The 19,438-nt window shown below is 48.6% G+C and overlaps 1 protein-coding gene across 5 annotated transcripts in view; it reads left to right on the forward strand.

Moving 5' to 3' along the window:
• The window catches only part of LOC129701277 (acyl-CoA-binding domain-containing protein 6-like), a 462,001-nt gene that overhangs the window by 247,709 nt on the left and 194,854 nt on the right, over positions 1–19,438 (forward strand). Inside the window, exon 1 of one of the 5 annotated variants that reach the window (XM_055642439.1) lies at positions 15,192–15,395. The exons of the other annotated variants lie outside the window; for them this stretch is intronic. Coding sequence (XP_055498414.1) covers positions 15,207–15,395 — 189 coding nt within the window. The 5' untranslated portion in view covers positions 15,192–15,206. Of the gene's footprint in view, positions 1–15,191; positions 15,396–19,438 lie in introns of those variants that run through there. 5 annotated transcript variants of the gene reach the window in all.

The following is a 19,438-nucleotide window of genomic DNA, read 5'->3' on the forward strand; positions in this document are numbered from 1 at the left end:
ACGTTCGATTTCTAGTCTTTCTCCACCCATCTGCCATTGCAACTCCAACCAAACTCTCCTCACCTGTATCCACCTATCACCTGCCAGGCTTTGTCCTGCCCCTATGATCATTTACCAGCTTTCACCCTTCTACCCTCACTACAATTATTCTGAAGAAGGGTCCCGACCTGAAACGTCACCTATCCATGTTCTCCACAGATGCTGCCTGACCCGCTGAGTTACTCCAGCACTCTGTGAAACGTCACCTATCCATGTTCTCCACAGATGCTGCCTGACCCGCTGAGTTACTCCAGCACTCTGTGAAATGTCACCTATCCATGTTCTCCACAGATACAGCCTGACCTGCTGAGTTAGTCCAGCATTGTGTGAAATGTTACCTACCCATATTCTCCACAGATGCTGCCTGACCCATTGAGTTACTCCAGCACTTTGTGTTTTACTCAAGATTCCAGCATCTGCAGTTCCTCGCACACCTATATAGAATAGAATAGAATAGAATAGAATATGTTTATTGTCATTGCACAAAACTGAGCAACGAAATTCCATTTGCTTCTCCTCCATTAAAAGAAATACAACACGACACCAATGCACATATGTACAGTTAATAGTAGAATATAAATACATTTTTTAAAGAGATTAAAAGAATTTAGCAGTATTCCTCGAAGTTACTTCTTGCTTCCCAGTGTTCACTGTTGGAGTTAAGCTCTTTTATCGCACAATGGTAGAAACTATTTTTTAGTCTACCAGTGCGAGCCTGCAGAGACCTGAATCACTTCCCAGAGGGTAGCAGAGTAAAAAGGTGGTTGGCAGGGTGGGATGTGTCCTTCTTGATATTGATGGCCCTGCGCAAGCATCGGGCCTTGTATATGTCATCCAAGGAGGGCAGGTTAGCGTTTGTAATGCGCTGCGCAGTTTTTATAATTCCCTGCAGCGCCCTCCTCTCAGCCACAGTACAGCTGGCAAACCACACCAGGATTCCATAGGAGAGGATACTTTCCACGGCGCATCGATAGAAGGACAGCAGCAGCGGCTGTGAGACGTTAGCTCTCCGTAGAGACCTTAGGAAATACAGCCGCTGATGAGACCTCTTCACGAGAGTGACGGTGTTCATTTGCCATTTGAGGTCCTGGGAGATGTTTATTCCCAGGAACTTAAAGTCGTTGACTCTCTCCACCATGTCTCCTTTGATGTATAAGGGAGCAGGCTCCTCTGCTACTATATTTTTAGCTCCTGGTGAGTGCATATATTTACAGAGCTCAGTTGGCATTTATTTACTCAAAATACGTTCACTTCTGCACGGCTGTCACTTTACATATTGTGAGCCTATTGCTAACTTCTCAAAAAAATAGCTCAACCCAATTGCAGTCTGTTCCCTGATTAACATGATCATTTAGTGTTTAGAATTGAGTTTAAGCAATGTGCGGATGGCGCCACCTGATGGTCAGAAGCCATAAAATGATAAGTTAACCAAACATCTAACATTAGCCAAGTGGGTAGATAAAAAATGCTGGAGAAACTCAGCGGTTGAGGCAGCATCTATGGAGAGAAGGAAATGGCGACGTTTCGCGTCGAGAACTTTCTTCGGACTGATGTGGGGGGGGGGGGGGGGGGAAGAAGAAAGGAAGAGGTGGAGACAGTGGGCTGTGGGAGAGCAGGTAAGGGGAGGGGAAAGAGGGAGAAAGCAGGGACTACCTGAAATTGGGGAAGTGAATGTTCATGCCGCTGGGGTGTAAACTACCCAAGCAAAATATGAGGTGCTGCTCCTCCAATTTACAGTGGTGCTCACTATGGCCATGGAGGAGGCCCAGGACAGAAAGGTCGGATTTGGAAAAGGAAGGGGAGTTGAAGTGCTGAGCCACCGGGAGATCAGGTTGGTTATTGCGAACCGAGCGGAGGTGTTGGGCGATGCGATCGCCAAGCCTGCGCTTGGTCTCACCGATGTAGAGCAGCTGAAAACTAGAGCAGCGGATGCAATAGATGAGGTTGGAGGAGATGCAGGTGAACCTCTCGCACCTGGGACGACTGCTTGGGTCCTTGAACGGAGTCGAGGGGGGAGGTAAAGGGACAAGTGTAGCATTTCCTGCAGTTGCAAGGGAAAGTGCCAGGAGAGGGGGTGGTTTGGGTGGGAAGGGACGAATCGACCAGGGAGTTACGGAGGGAGCGGTCTCTGCGGAAAGCCGAAAGGGGAGGAGATGGGAAGATGTGGCCAGTGGTGGGGTCCCATTGGAGGTGGCGAAAATGTCGGAGGATTATCTTTTGTATGTGACGGCTGATAGGGTGGAAGTTAAGGACAAGGGGGACTCTGTCCTTGTTACGAGTGGGGGGTTGGGGAGTGAGAGAAGAGTTATGGGGAGTGAGAGCAGAGCCAAGTAAGCACACCAACACCTCCACTTCCTTATGGGGTTAGTTTATTTTAAAAAAACATTAACAGCTTGAGAACAGTCTTGCTAAACACAGTGACAAAGAGCAACTTGTGAGCAGAGTTTGCAACTGATAAGGACCTAGACAGAACTGTGAACAATGATCCTTCAATGGAATGAGGGTGCTCGGTACATCCTAATCACCCCGGATAGATAAGGAAGACCAAATGTGTAGGAAGGAACTGCAGATGCTGGTTGACGACAAAGATAGACACAAAATGCTGGAGTAACTCAGCAGGACAGGCAGCGTCTCTGGAGAGAAGGAATGGGTGATGTTTCGGGTCGAGACCCTTCTTCAAACTGAGAGTCAGGGGAGAGGGAGACACTGAGATAAGGAAGTAAGGTGTGAAAACGAGACATGAAGGGGATGCAGATCAAGGAAAATGTAAAATAGATCATTGTTTAGCTGACCACGAACCACAGGTAAAATGTAATCGGGGACAGTCAGACTAGTCGGGGAAGGGGGAAGGGGGAGGGATGGAGAGAGAGGGAAAGCAAGGGTTACTTGAAGTTGGAGAAGTCAATATTCACACCACTGCCCAATCGAAATATGAGATGCTGGTCCTCCAATTTGCGTTGGGGCTCACTCTGACAATGGAGGAGGCCCAGGACAGAAAGGTCAGTGTAGGAATAGGAGGGGGAGTTAAAGTGTTGAGCAACAGGGAGGTCAGATAGGTTTAGGTGGAATAAGTAGGGGGTGTTTAGCAAAACGATCGCCGAGCCTGCGCTTGGTCTTGCCGATGTACAGGAATTTACACCTGGAACAGCGGATACAGTAGGTGAGGTTGGAAGAGGTGCAAGTGAACCTCTGCCTCACCTGGAGGGTAAACAGTCTATGGTTGGGGTGAGAGCAGTCCTTGACGATGCTGAGCGCCCTTCGCAGACAATGCTTGCTTTGGACAGACTCAATGGAGGGGAGTGAGGAACCGGTGATGCGTTGGGCAATTTTCACCACCCTCTGCAGTGCTTTGCGGTCAGAGACAGAGCAGTTGCCATACCATACTGTGATGCAGTTGGTAAGGATGCTCCCGGTGGTGCAACGGTAGAAGTTCACCAGGATCTGAGGAGACAGATGGACCTTCTTCAGTCTCCTCAGGAAGAAGAGACGCTGGTGAGCCTTCTTGACCAGAGTAGAGGTATTGTGGGTCCAAGAGAGGTCATCGGAGATGTTGACCCCCAGAAACCTGAAACTGGAAACACCTCCACTCCGTTCCACCTCCGTCCCGTTAATGTGGATGGGGGTGTGCGTGCCGCCCCTAGACTTCCTGAAGTCTACAATGAGCTCCTTGGTCTTCTTGGAGTTAAGGGCCAGGTTGTTGTCAGCGCACCATGCTGCTAGGAGCTGGACCTCCTCCCTGTAGGCCGACTCATCGTTGTTGCTGATGAGGCCAATCACCGTTGTATCATCTGCATACTTGATGATGGTGTTAGTACCATGTACAGGTGTGCAGTCGTAGGTGAAGAGGGAGTAGAGGAGGGGGCTCAGCACACAGCCCTGTGGAACGCCGATGTTCAGGGTGAGGGTTGAAGAGGTGGGGTCTGTTGGTTAGAAAGTCCAATATCCAGTTGCAGAGGGAGGGGTCGATGCCCAGGTCACCGAGTTTTGTGATCAGTTTTGAGGGTATAATGGTGTTGAATGCTGAGCTGTAATCGATGAACAGCATTCTTACATAAGTGTCTCTGTTGTCGAGGTGGGAGAGGGTGGAGTGAAGTACCGTTGAGATGGCATCCTCCGTACTCCTGTTCTTGCGGTAGGCAAACTGATAGGGATCCAATGTGGCAGCCTTTGAGGTGTGCCAGGACCAGCCTCTCAAAGCACTTGGTGATGATGGGAGTAAGTGCAACTGGGCGGAAGTCGTTGAGGCTTGCCGCAGTGGAGTGTTTATGAAGGATAAGGTTACGAAGTACGAAGAGGTTCATGATAAAATAGGCCAAAGTCAGCATGGTTTTGTGAAGGCGAGATCTTGCCCGACACCTGATCTTGTTCAGAACCAGGGGCCACAGTCTTAAAATGAAGGGGAGGCCATTTAAGATTGAGGTCAGAAAAAACCTTTTCACCCAGAGTTGTGAATTTGTGGAATTCCCTGCCACAGAGGGCAGTGGAGGCCAAGTCACTGGATGGATTTAAGAGAGAGTTAGATAGAGCTCTAGGGGCTAGTGGACTCAAGGGATATGGGGAGAAGGTAGGCATGGGTTATTAATTGGGGACGATCAGTCATGATCACAATGAATGGCAATGCTGGCTCGAAGGGCTGAATGGCCTCCTCCTGCACCTATTTTCTATGTTTCTATGTAAATCTACTGGAACTCTTCGAAGAAGTAAATAGTAGGACAGACGAAGGAGTCAGTGAATGTTTAAGATGTTTAGATTTTAAGAAAGCCTTTGATAAGGTGCCACACGTGAGGCTATATAGAATAATGAAATATATACAGAATAATGAAAGGCATAGATAGAGTGGATGTTCTTCTCCGTGGATTGTCACCTTGTCATGGTGGAGAAGCTTGTGTGGTCCTGAGATCCTGAGAGCGATGCTGTCTGGAGCTATGCTCCTGGTAGGGCCACCCACGGCGGTAAGGTCAAGGGGGAGATCCCTAATAAAGAGCAATCCAACCAAGACCTCAACGGTGATACAGGCGGAAGACGATGGCTGACTTTAGTGGAGCGTCACAACGGCTGGGAAGGCGGATGAAGGCTGCAGCAGAAAATGGTCTCCAGTCAACTTGGACTCCATGCCACTGGATCCTGACCCAGATCTGTCAAGGACCTGGTGGCTGCCTGTGCACCAGTCTCCCCACGTTAAACAAAGTCACGCACAGGCGTCCTCCATATAGGGAATAGCACCCTGGAGACATGAATGTCAACCACGACCACAGGGGGCCTAAGAAGAAGGAAAGGATGTTTCAACGGTGGGAGAGTCCAGGACCAGAGGTCTTAGAATTAAAGGGCGCTCTTTTAAAAAGGAGAAACTTCTTTAGTCAGGGGGTAGTTAATCTGAGGAACTCATTACCACAGAGGGTTGTGGAGGCCTAGTCGGTGAATATTTTTAATGCAGAGATGGACATATTCTTGATTAGAATGGGTGTCAAGGGTTATGGGGAGGTCATGAAAATGGGGTAAGGAGGCAGAGGTCAACCATGATTTAATGGCGGAGTGGACTTGATGGGCTGAATGGCCTAATTCTACATGTATAACGTGAATTTGTGAAGATGAAAGCCCATGGTATCAAAGGGCAGATGCATACTAGCATGGATAGCAGGTTGGCTGGATGGCAGAAGACAAAGAGTGGCAATAAAGGGGGCTTTGTCTGGCTGGCTGCCAGTGACTAGCGGAGTTCCGCAGGGGTCGGTGCTGGGGCCGCTACTCTTCACGTTGTATGTTAATGAATTGGACGAGGGGATTGAAGGCTTTGTGGCTAAATTTGCAGATTATATGAAAATAGGTGGAGTGGCACGTGGTATAGAGAAAGCAGGGTCTCTGCAGAAGCACTTGGACAGGTTGGGAGAGTGGGCAGAGAAGTGGCAGATGGAATACAGCATCGCAAAGTGTGGAGTCATGCATTTTGGTAGTAGGAATAAAGGCGTAGATTATGTTTTAAATGTAGAGAGAATCCAGAATTCGGAGGTGCAAAGGGACCTGGGAGTGCTGGTGCAGGATTCCCAAAAAATAATCTGCAAGTAGAATTGGTAGTAAAGAAAGCAAACTCAATGGTAGCATTTATTTCAAGAGGGCTTGTATACAAAAACAGGGATGTAATGCTGAGACTCTATAAGGCGCTGGTCAGGCCACATTTTGAGTATTGTGAGCAATTTTGGGAACTAAATCTGAGGAAGGATGTGCTGGCTCTGGGGAGGGTCCAGAGGAGGTTTACAAGAATGATCCCAGGGATGAGTGGGTTAACATATGGTGAGCCATGATTGAATGGTGGAGTAAACTTGATTCTGGCCTAAATCTGCTACTAGAACTTATGAGCTGCTGCTCACAGAGTGAAATACTCACTTTTGACCTTGCGTCGGGGTCCTTGGACAGAGTCGAGGGAGGAGCTATAGGGATAGGTGTTGCATCTCCTGCAGTTACAGGGAAAAGTACCTGGGGCGTGGGTGGTTTGGTTGGGAAGGGACGAGTTAACCAGGGAGTTGTGGAGGGAACGGTCTCGGTGGAAAGCAGAAAGGGGTGGGGATGGGAAGTTGTGGGAGATCAGGGATATGGTCGGTGTCCCTGGTGACTACGTTTGCAGGAAGTGTGTACAGCTGCAGCTCCTGGCAGACCGCATTGAACGATTGCAACTGCGGTTGGATTCATACTGGAGCATCCACGATGCTGAGATAGTCGTGAATAGCATGTACAGTGAGTTGGTCACACCACAGGTAAAAGGTAAGAGGACAGAAAGGGAACGGGTGGCCAATAGTCAGCAAAGCAGTAGGCAGGTAGTGCAGGAGTCCCCTGCGGTCATCTCCCTCCTAAACAGGTATACCATTTTGGATACTGTTGGGGGAGATGGCTCATCAGGGGAAGGCAGCAGCAACCAAGTTCATGGCACCATGGGTGGCTCTGCGGCACAGGAGTGGAGAAAAAAGAGTGGAAGGGCAATAGTAATAGGGGATTCAATTGTCAGGGGAATAGATAGGCGTTTCTGCGGCCGCAAACGAGACTCCAGGATGGCATGTTGCCTCCCTGGTGCAAGGGTCAGGGATGTCACTGAACGGCTGCAGAACATTCTGGAGGGGGAGGGTGAACAGCCAGTTGTCGTGGTGCACATTGGCACCAACGATATAGGTAAAAAACGGGATGAGGTCCTACAAGGTGAATTTAATGAGCTAGGAGATAAACTTAAAAGTAGGACCTCAAAGGTAATAATCTCTGGATTACTACCAGTGCCACGGGCTAGTCAGAGTAGAAATAGGAGGATATTGCAGATGAATACGTGGCTTGAAAAATGGTGCAAGGGGGAGGTATTCAAATTTCTAGGGCATTGGAACCAGTTCTGGGGGAGGTGGGACCACTACAAACAGGACGGTCTGCACCTGGGCTGGAATGGAACCAATGTCCTTGGGGGATTGGGCACTAAACTAAACTAATGCTGTCAGGGAGGATTTAAACATATGGCAGGGGGATGGGTGCACGAGCAGAGAGACAGAGGGGTGTAAAATGAAGGTAGAAGCAATAGGTAGCAAGGTGAAAAGTAAAAGTGGCGGGCAGACAAATCCAGGGCCACTTTTCAACATAATTGTATAAGGGGTAAGAGTGTTGTAAAAACAAGCCTGAAGGCTTTGTGTCTCAATGCAAGGAGCATTCGTAATAAGGTGGATGAGTTGAATGTGCAGATAGTTATTAATGGCCATGATATAGTTGGGATCACGGAGACATGGCTCCAGGGTGACCAAGGCTGGGAGCTGAACATCCAGGGATATTCAATATTCAGGAGGGATAGACAGAAAGGAAAAGGAGGTGGGGTAGTGTTGCTGGTTAGAGAGGAGATTAATGCAATGGAAAGGAAGGACATTAGCTTGGAGGATGTGGAATCGATATGGGTAGAGCTGCAAAACACTAAGGGGCAGAAAACGCTGGTGGGTGTTGTGTACAGGCCACCTCACAGTAGTAGTGAAGTTGGGGATAGCATCAAACAGGAAATTAGAAATGCGTGCAACAAAGGTAAAACAGTTATAATGGGTGACTTCAATCTACATATAGATTGGGTGAATCAAATTGGCAGGGGTGCTGAGGAAGAGGATTTCTTGGAATGTATGCGGGATAGTTTTCTAAACCAACATGTAGAGGAACCAACAAGAGAGCAGGCTATTCTAGACTGGGTATTGAGTAATGGGAAAGGGTTAGTTAGCAATCTTGTTGTACGTGGCCCCTTGGGCAATAGAAGGCATTTAAAGACTGCATGGATGAACTGACAATTGATTCTTAAAGGGTCCCAGTTTAGCAAAAGAATAAATTAGTGAAGGTAGTGCATCCATGGATAACAAGGGAAGTCAGGGATAGTATCAAAACAAAAGATGAAGCATACAAATTAGTCAGAAAAAGCAGCCTACCAGGGGACTGGGAGAAATCAGAGTCCAGCAGAGGAGGACAAAGGACTTAATTAGGAAAGGGAAAATAGATTATGAAAGAAAACTGGCAGGGAACATAAAAACAGTCTGCAAAACTTTCTATGAATATGTGAAGAGACAAAGATTAGTTAAAACAAATGTAGGTCCCTTGCAGTCAGAAACAGGCAAATTGATATAACCATATAACAATTACAGCACGGAAACAGGCCATCTCGGCCCTACAATTATTTTCCCTTAGTCAACTATTTTCACTTAGTCCGACCTGCCTGCACTCAAACCATAACCCTCCATTCCCTTCTCATCCATATGCCTATCCAATTTATTTTTAAATGATACCAACGAACCTGCCTCCACCACTTCCACTGGAAGCTCATTCCACACCGCTACCACTCTCTGAGTAAAGAAGTTCCCCCTCATGTTACCCCTAAACTTCTGTCCCTTAATTCTGAAGTCATGTCCTCTTGTTTGAATCTTCCCTATTCTCAAAGGGAAAAGCTTGTCCACATCAACTCTATCCCTCTCATCATTTTAAAGACCTCTATCAAGTCCCCCCTTAACCTTCTGCGCTCCAGAGAATAAAGACCTAACTTATTCAACCTTTCTCTGTAACTTAGTTGTTGAAACCCAGGCAACATTTTAGTAAATCTCCTCTCTCTATTTTGTTGACATCCTTCCTATAATTGGGCGACCAAAATTGTACACCATACTCCAGATTTGATCTCACCAATGCCTTGTACAATTTTAACAAATGGCCTAAATCACTCTGTAGACTTTGGAAATCCTCTTCATTATCCACAACACCCCCTATCTTGGTATCATCTGCATACCTACTAATCCAATTTACCACACCCTTCATCCAGATCATTGATGTACATGACAAACAACAAAGGACCCAACACAGATCCCTGAGGCACCCCACTAGTCACCTGCCTCCAACCCGATAAACAGCCATCCACCATTACCCTCTGGCGTCTCCCATTCAGCCACTGTTGAATCCATCTTGCTACTCCTGCATTTATACCCAACAGTTGAACCTTCTTAACCAACCTTCCATGAGGAACCTTGTCAAAGGCCTTACTAAAGTCCATATAGACAACATCCACTGCTTTACCCTCATCAATTTCCCTAGTAACCTCTTCAAAAAATTCAAGAAGATTAGTCAAACATGACCTTCCAGGCACAAATCCATGTTGACTGTTCCTAATCAGACCCTGTTTATCCAGATGCTTATATATATTATCTATAAGTATCTTTTCCATTAATTTGCCCACCACTGAAGTCAAACTAACAGGTCTATAATTGCTAGGTTTACTCTTAGAACCCTTTTTAAACAATGGAACAACATGAGCAGTACGCCAATCCTCGGGGACTATTCCCGTTTCTAATGACATTTGAAATATTTCTGTCATAGCCCTGGCTATTTCTACACTAACTTCCCTCAATGTCCTAGGGAATATCCTGTCAGGACCTGAAGACTTATCCACTTTTATATTTTTCAAAAGTGTCAGTACTTCTTTTACTTTGAAACTCATAGTATCCATAGCTACTCTACTAGTTTCCCTTACCTCACATAATTCAATATCCTTCTCCTTGGTGAATACCGAAGAAAAGAAATTGTTCAATATCTCCCCCATCTATTTTGGCTCTGCAGATAGCTGTCCACTCTGTCTCTCCAATGGACCAATTTTATCCCTTGTTATCCTTTCGCTATTAATATAGCTGTAGAAACCCTTTGGATTTACTTTCACCTTACTTGCCAAAGCAACATCATGTCTTCTTTTAGCTTTTCTAATTTATTTCTTAAGATTCTTTTTACATTCTTTATAATCCTCAAGCACCTCATTTACTTCATGCTGCCTATAATTATTGTAGATCTCCCCCTTTTTCCGAACAGGATGTCCAATTTCCCTTGAAAACCAGGGCTCTTTCCAATTTTTTACTGTTTCCTTTCAACCGAACAGGGACCTAAAGATTCTGTACTCTTAAAATGTCCCCTTTAAATCTCCTCCATTTCTCTTCTACATCTTTCCCATAAAACAAAATGTCCCAGTTCACTCCTTTTAAATCATCTCGCATCTCATCAAAGTTAGCTTTTCTCCAATCAAAAATCTCAACCCTAGGTCCAGTTCTGACCCTCTCCATAATTATATTGAAGCTAATGGTATTGTGATCACTGGACCCGAAGTGCTCCCCAACGCATACCTCCGCCACCTGTCCCGTCTCATTTCCTAACAGGAGGTCCAGCACTGCCCCTCCTCTAGTAGGTACCTCTATATATTGCTGTAAAAAACAATCCTGCACACATTTTACAAACTCCAAACCATCCAGCCCATTTACAGAATGCGTTTCCCAGTCTATGTGTGGAAAGTTGGAATCTCCCACAATCACTACCTTGTGCTTACTACTAATATCTGCTATCTTCTTACATATTTGCTCTTCCAATTCTCGATCCCCATTTGGCGGTCTATAATACACCGCTATAAGTGTTGCTACACCTTTCCCACTTCTCAGTTCCACCCAAATAGCCTCCCTAGATGAGCCCTCTAATCTATCCTGCCAAAGCACCGCTGTAATATCTTCCCTGACTAGCAATGCAACACCTCCACCTCTTGCCCCTCCAATTCTATCACACCTGAAGCTCCGAAATCCTGGAATATTTAGTTTCCAATCACAGCCCTTCTGCAACCATGTTTCACTGATCGCCACAACATCATACTTCCAGGTGTCTATCCAGACTCTAAGCTCATCCACCTTTCTTACAATGTTCCTAGCATTAAAATATGCACATTTAAGAAACCCCCCGCCTCTTATTCTCTGTTTATTTCCTTTTTCTTCTTTCTCCTCTTGTGTCCGAGTGCTTCCCTTTTCTGCTTCCTGCCTCCCATTCTGTCTACTAGCTTTTACTATTTGAGTCCCTCGCCCCAACCATTCTAGTTTAAAGTCTCCCCAGTATAGCCTTTGCAAATTTCCCCGCCAGGATATTGGTCCCCCTCGGGTTCAATTGCAACCCATCCTTTCTGTACAGATCCCACCTTCCCCAAAAGAAGTCCCAATGATCCAGAAACTTGAATCCCTGCCCTCTGCATGGGGAACAAGGACATGGCAGACCAATTGAATAACCACTTTGGTTCTGTCTTCACTAAGGAAGACATAAATAATCTACCGGAAATAGCAGGGGTCAAATGAGATGGAGGAACTGAGTGAAATCCAGGCTAGCCGAGAAGTGGTGTTAGGTAAATTGAATGGATTAAAGACCGATAAATCCCCAGGGCCAGATAAATTGCATCCCAGAGTACTTAAGGAAGTAGCCCCAGAAATAGTGGATGCATTAGTGATAATTTTTCAAAACTCTTTAGATTCTGGAATAGTTCCTGAGGATTGGAGGGTAGCTAATGTAACCCCACTTTTTAAAAAGGGAGGGAGAGAGAAAACGGGGAATTACAGACCAGTTAGTCTAACATCGGTAGTGGGGAAACTGCTAGAATCAGTTATTAAAGATGGGATAGCAGCACATTTGGAAAGTGGTGAATTCATTGGACAAAGTCAGCATGGATTTATGAAAGGTAAATCATGTCTGACGAATCTTATAGAATTTTTCGAGGATGTAACTAGTAGAGTGGATAAGGGAGAACCAGTGGATGTGTTATATCTGGACTTTCAGAAGGCTTTCGACAAGGTCCCACATAAGAAATTAGTATACAAACTTAAAGCACACGGTATTGAGGGTTCAGTATTGATGTGGATAGAGAACTGGCTGGCAGACAGGAAGTAAAGAGTAGGAGTAAACGGGTCCTTTTCAGAATGGCAGGCAGTGACTAGTGGGGTACCACAAGGCTCAGTGCTGGGACCCCAGCTATTTACAATATATATTAACGATCTGGATGAGGGAATTGAATGCAACATCTCCAAGTTTGCGGATGACACAAAGCTGGGGGGCAGTGTTAGCTGTGAGGAGGATGCTAAGAGGCTGCAAGGTGACTTGGATAGGTTGGGTGAGTGGGCAAATGCATGGCAGATGCAGTATAATGTGGATAAATGTGAGGTTATCCGCTTTGGTGGCAAAAACAGGAAAGTAGAACATTATCTGAATGGTGGCCGATTAGGAAAAGGGGAAATGCAACGAGACCTGGGTGTCATGGTACACCAGTCATTGAAAGTAGGCATGCAGGTGCAGCAGGCAGTGAAGAAAGCGAATGGTATGTTAGCATTCATAGCAAAAGGATTTGAGTATAAGAGCAGGGAGGTTCTTCTGCAGTTGTACAGGGTCTTGGTGAGGCCACACCTTGAGTATTGCGTACAGTTTTGGTCTCCTAATCTGAGGAAAAACATTCTTGCCATAGAGGGAGTACAGAGAAGGTTCACCAGACTGATTCCTGGGATGGCAGGACTTTCATATGAAGAAAGACTGGGTAGAGTCGGCTTGTACTGGCTAGAATTTAGAAGATTGGGGGGGGGATCTTCTAGAAACTTACAAAATTCTTAAGGGGTTGGACAGGCTAGATGCAGGAAGATTGTTCCCGATGTTGGGGAAGTCCAGAACAAGGGGTCACAATTTAAGGATAAGCGGGATGTCTTTTAGGACCGAGGTGAGAAAAACATTTTTTACACAGAGAGTGGTGAATCTCTGGAATTCTCTGCCACAGAAGGTAGTTGAGGCCAGTTCATTGGCTATATTTAAGAGGAAGTTAGATGTGGCCCTTGTGGCTAAAGGGATCAGGGGGTATGGAGAGAAGGCAGGTACAGGATACTGAGATGGATGATCAGCCATGATCATATTGACGGCCGAATGGCCTACTCCTGCACCTATTTTCTATGTTTCTAAGATGTGGCCAGTTGTGGGATCACGTTGGTGGCGGCAAAAATGTTAGAAGATTATGTGTTGTATGCGACAGCTGATAGGATGAAAGGTGAGGATTAGGGGGACTGTCCTTGTTGCGACTGTGGGGAGGGGAAGCAAGGGCGGAGCTGCGGGGTACCAAGGAGACACAAGTGAGAGCCTCATCTATGATAGAAGAGGGGAACCCCCATTCCCTAAAGAATGAGGACATCTCATATGTCCTGGTATGGAACACCTCATCTTGGGCGCAGATGCGGCGTGGATGGAGGAATTGGGAGTAGGGGATAGAGTCTTTCCAGGAGGCAGGGTGGGTGGTCTAGATAGCTGTGGGAGCCAGTAGGTTGGCTACTGATTGGCGGAGTAGACTTGATGGACCTTTAGCTGTGGGACACCTACTGACTCACAGTCTGGGTTACGAATTTTAAGTTACGAACAAGGGTCTCGACCAGAAACGTCACCTATTCCTTTTCTCCAGAGATGCTGCCTGACCTGCTGAGTTACTCTAGCATTTTGTATCTATTTTAAATTACGAACAGACCGTGTTACAAACAGTTCAAGTAATGGACTGTTCATGACAAACAGTTTAAGTAACGGACAGTCCATGTTAGGTACAGGGAGGAAACGTAGAGTGTGGAGAGTGTTACACGTTGCAGGGAGGAGATGTAGAGTGAGGATGGACAAAAAAGCTAGTGTAACTCAGCAGGTCAGGCAGCAACTGGAGAAAGTGCATAGGTGACGTTTCAAGTCGAGACCTTTCATCCTTTTCTCCAGAGGAAGGGTCTCGACCTGCAACATCACCTAATTCTCCTCGCCAGACTGTTGCCTGACCCGCTGAGTTACCCCTGCACTTGGTGTCTATCTTCAGTGTAAACCAGTATCTGCAGTTCCTTCTTACACATGCAGAGTGAGGAGAGAGTTACAGGGAGCGAAGTAGAATGAGGAGATGCAGAGAGAGGAGAGGGTCACACATTACAGGGCTACACTCTGTAGGGAGATGCAGTGAGGAGAGAGTTACACGTTGCAGGCAGGAGATGCAGAGTGAGATGAGTGTCACTCTCTTCTGTGAGAAGGTACAGAGTGAGGAGAGTGTTACTCGCTGCAGGGCGAGGAGATGTAGGGTGAGGAGATGCAGGAAGAGGAGATGCAGGATGAGGAGAGAGCTCCTCTCTGCATAGTGAGGAGATGCAGAGTGAGGAGATGCAGGGTGGGGAGATGCAGGGTGGGGAGATGCAGGGTGGGGAGATGCAGGGTGGGGAGATGCAGGGTGGGGAGATGATGAGAGGGGGTGGGGATGATGCAGGGTGGGGAGATGCAGGAAGAGGAGATGCAGGATGAGGAGAGAGCTCCTCTCTGCATAGTGAGGAGATGCAGGGTGGGAGAGATGCAGGGTGGAGAGATGCAGAGTGAAGAGATGCAGGGTGGGGAGATGCAGGGTGAAGAGATGCAGGGTGGGGAGATGCAGGGTGGGGAGATGCAAGGTGAAGAGATGCAGGGTGGGGAGATGCAAGGTGAAGAGATGCAGGGTGAGGAGATGCAGGGTGGGGAGATGCAGGGTGAGGAGATGCAGGGGGGGAGATGCAGGGTGGGGAGATGGAGGTGGTGGGGAGATGCAGGGGGGGAGATGCAGGGCGGGGAGATGGAGATGCAGGGTGGGGAGATGCAGGGCGGGGAGATAGCTGGTCTCTGCATGGAGGGAGCAGATGCGTGCAGCAGGATGCGTTGCCCGGGGCGGGACTGTGCTGCAACACAGGCGGCGGAACGTTGGTGCGGGACGTGGTGCTCCACCCGGAGCGTGTATGGGGCGGGCGCGGCGGCCGGTGTGTTGAGCAGTTGACCAGCGGGTGACCAGGGGCCGGTGACCGGGGGACCGGGGGACCAGGGGACAGCAGCGGATGGCGGGGGCGCGCGGTGAGGCGCGGGAGCAGGAGAGCGCGGCCGGCGGGAGCGAGCCTGGCACCAGCGGCGGGAGCGAGCCCCAGCTGCGCGCGCAATTCGAGAAGGCGGCCGGGCACCTCACGCGGCTGGCGACAGCGGGACTGCGCAGAGAGGACCTGCTCTACATGTACAGCCGCTACAAGCAGGTACACGTGGATATATACCCCCCACACACACACACCCCCCCCCACACACAAACACCCCCCCCACACACCCCCCCCCCCACACACACACCCCCACACACACACCCACACACACACACCCCCCACACACACACACACACACACACACACACACACACACACACACCCACACACACACACCCACACACACACACACACACCTACAGCACACAGGACCTGCACTACATGTACAGCCGCTACAAGCAGACACACATATACACACTTACACACACACACACCCCACACACACACCTCCACACACACACACCCCCCACACACACACACCCCCCACACACACCCCCACACACAGCACACACCCACCCCCCGCACACACCCCACACACACACACACCACACCACACACACACACACACACACACACACACACACACACACACCCCTACAGCAGAGAGGATCTGCTCTACATGTACAGCCGCTACAAGCAGGTACACACACCTGGATATATACCCCCCTACACACACACACACCCCACACACACCCACACACACACAAACACCCCACACACCCCCCACACACCCACACACCACACCACCAACACCCCCCCCCCCCCCCCCACACACACCCACCCCCCCCACACACACACCCCCCCCCCCCCCCCCCCCCCCCCCCCACACACACCCACCCCCCAGCAGAGAGGATCTGCTCTACATGTACAGCTGCTACTAGCAGGTACACACACCTGGATATATACCCCCTTAACCCCCCCCCCCCCACCCCACCCCACACCACACCCCCTACAGCAGAGAGGACCTCCTGTACAGCCGCTACAAACCGGGTAGATACACACCTGGATATATACCCCCCTTACCCCCCACCCCCCATCCCATCCCCACCTCACCCCCCCCCTACAGCAGAGAGGACCTGCTCTACCTGTACAGCCGCTTCAAACATGTAGATGCTCACCTGGATATATACCCCTCTCGCCCACCCCCCCCACCCACACCCCATCCCCATCACTGCTCTACCTGTACAGCCGCTACAGCCGCTACAAAGCAGGTAAACACCTGGATATATACCCCCCCATCACCCCCCCCTACAGCAGAGAGGACCTCTACCTGTACACCCTTAAACCACCCTCACCCCCCACCTCCATCTCCCTCACTGCTCTACCACACCAGCAGAGAGGACCTGCTCTACCTGTACAGCCGCTTCAAGCAGGTAAACACACCTGGATATATACCCCTCGCTCCCCCCCCCCCCCACCCTCACCCCCCCCCCACCCCTCACCCCCACCACTGCTCTACAGCAGAGAGGACCTGCTCTACCTGTACTCTACCCTCACCTGGATATACCACTTCAAAGGTACCCCACCCCCACCCCCACCTGGATATAACCCTCTACCTCACCCTCACCTCACCCCCACCCCCACCCCCTCACCCCCACCCCCTCACCTCCCTCCCCCTCACCCCTATTCCCCACCCCACTTCCATCACTGCTCTACAGCAGAGAGGACCTGTACAGCCGCCGCTTCAAACAGGTAAACCCCCCTCACCTGCATATAAAACCCCCCCCGCTCTCCCCCCACCCCCCCTCAACCCCACCCCCACCTTCAAACCCCACCCTCACCGTCCACCTCCACCTCACCCCCATATACACCTAGGATATACCCCTCCCTGGATATACCCCTTAAAATATACTCCCTGAAATATACTCCTGGAATATACACCCTGGGAAATACCTGTCATATATACCCATGAAATATACCTCTGGAATATTACCCCCAGGATCCCCTGGCATATACCCCCTCAAATTAACCCCACAGGATAAACCCCCTGGAATAAACCTCTTCAAATATATCCCCTCAAATATATTCTCTCAAATATACTCACCTGGTATATACCCACGGGATGTACCCCCTGCAATACACCCATAAAATATACCCCCTGGGATATACCCTCTGGCAAGTACTCTCTCAAGTATACCCCATGGGATATACCACAGGAAAGAACTGCAGATGCTGGTTTAAATCGAAGATAGACACAAAATGCTGGGGTAACTCAGCGGGTCAGGCAGCATCTCTGGAGAGAAGGAATGGGTGACTTTTCGGGTCGAGACACTTCTTCAGTCTGAACTTAAAACGTTCAGAGATGCTGCATGTCTCGCTGAGTTATTCCAACATTTTGTGTCTATCTTCCATGGGATATACCCCCTGGAATTTACCTGTGGAATGTCTCCCCTCAAATATACCTCCTGGGATATACCCCCTCAAATATGTCCCACAAGATATTCAGCCTGAAACATACCCCTGGAATAGACCCTTTGGAATATACCTCATGACATTTTTGGTAGGCGTCCTTCTATTTGAACCGTTATTTCGGGATCATTGCTGTGCTTATGAAACCCTGCAAGTTTATCCAGCAACTGGTGCAGCAAACAGGTCCTTAGGCCTATGCTGATCACTGCCCAATGACCCAGTTGAATGAGGATATGCAAACTTCAGGCTCAGAGGAGAAGTCCCTATGGTGAAGCTGGATGGCCTGCATTAAATACAGGCAGTTCATGCCTGATAATACCTCAGAGACATACCCTGGCAAGTAAACAGCAGCATTAACAGTAGAGGGCATGTCAACATGGGAAAAGAAAGGCAATTTAGATCAGACTTCTATGAAGACTTTTATTTAGACTTGACAGGGCTCTCGCTTAACTTTTTTTCACTGTTGCCAGCCGGGTAACCTAGGCAGCTTTTTAGGTTGCCAAATGACAGCCGCTACAAGCAGGTAAACACACCTGGATATAACCCCCCCCTTACCCCCACCCCCAACCCCACAGCCACCTCACCCCCCCCCCCTACAGCAGAGAGGACCTGCTCTACCCGTACAGCCGCTACAAGCAGGTAGATACACCTGGATATATACCCCCTACACCCCACACACACCCCCACACACCCCCCTACAGCAGAGAGGACCTGCTCTACCTGTACAGCCGCTAACAAACATGTAAAACACCTGGATATATACCCCCCCTTACCCCCACCCCATCCCCACCTCACCCCCCTACAGCAGAGAGGACCTGCTCTACCTGTTCAGCCGCTACAAACAGGTAGATACTCACCTGGATATATAATCCCCCCTACCCCCACCCCCACCTCCCCCCTCCAGCAGAGAGGATCTGCTCTACCTGTACAGCTGCTACACGTAGGTAGATACACCTGGATATATACCCTCATCCCATCATAGTCGAAGGGCGGTCGTCTTCACTCTCCACTTTTCCAATTTTCAATTTTCCCAAAGTTAATCGTAGCTAGTCGAAGCTGGTCTTCAACATAGTCTAAGGAGGTCGAAGGAGGTCTTCTACAGTCGGAGGTCTTCAACATGTCTTTTTTTTCAAACTCTTCTAAACTCACCAATTTGGCAACCTAAATAAAACAGAGGGATAACGATCGCTATTTATAGGCTTCCATTGCAGTGAGAAATGTTCAGATATTCCTCCGTTTTTTTCCCATTGTCGGGGTCTGATAACGACCGCTATAGACGGCACTATGTACAGTCTCCCCCCCCCCCACCCCGCCTTCCCCGCCCGCCCGCGGAGATGATCCACGGCCCCGCGTTCGCGAATCGGCCGCTTATTAATTGAGACCGCGGCTTCACTTTACCGCGAGTACCTATGTCCCGCGATCGGAGCACTTTTTCCCGGTAAGTTTTCGCAGGCAGCTCCGAGATTAGCTGTTAAAGACTTATTACTCTACAACAGGCTGGCATTAGTGACAATGTTTAATTGACAGTGTTATGGACACATATAGTTTAGGCCCTCAACTTCATGAATGAATGAAGTAAGTGAATGAATGAAGTAAGTGAATGAATGAAGTAAGTGAATGAATGTATTCACATTATAAAAGGGTGCAATTAAATTAATTAAACTCCATACAGATAGATTTTCATAAATTCAGACTTTAGATCTTACCTTTTAGTTAGAGTTGGTCCCTGGCTGTCTAAATCTTTGTGTTCCAGGACCTCAGCAGGGACTTTGCTTTCAAGGCTTTCTTGCACT

This window comes from Leucoraja erinacea, chromosome 10 (genome assembly GCF_028641065.1).
Source record: "Leucoraja erinacea ecotype New England chromosome 10, Leri_hhj_1, whole genome shotgun sequence".
NCBI classification, from domain to species: domain Eukaryota; kingdom Metazoa; phylum Chordata; class Chondrichthyes; order Rajiformes; family Rajidae; genus Leucoraja; species Leucoraja erinaceus.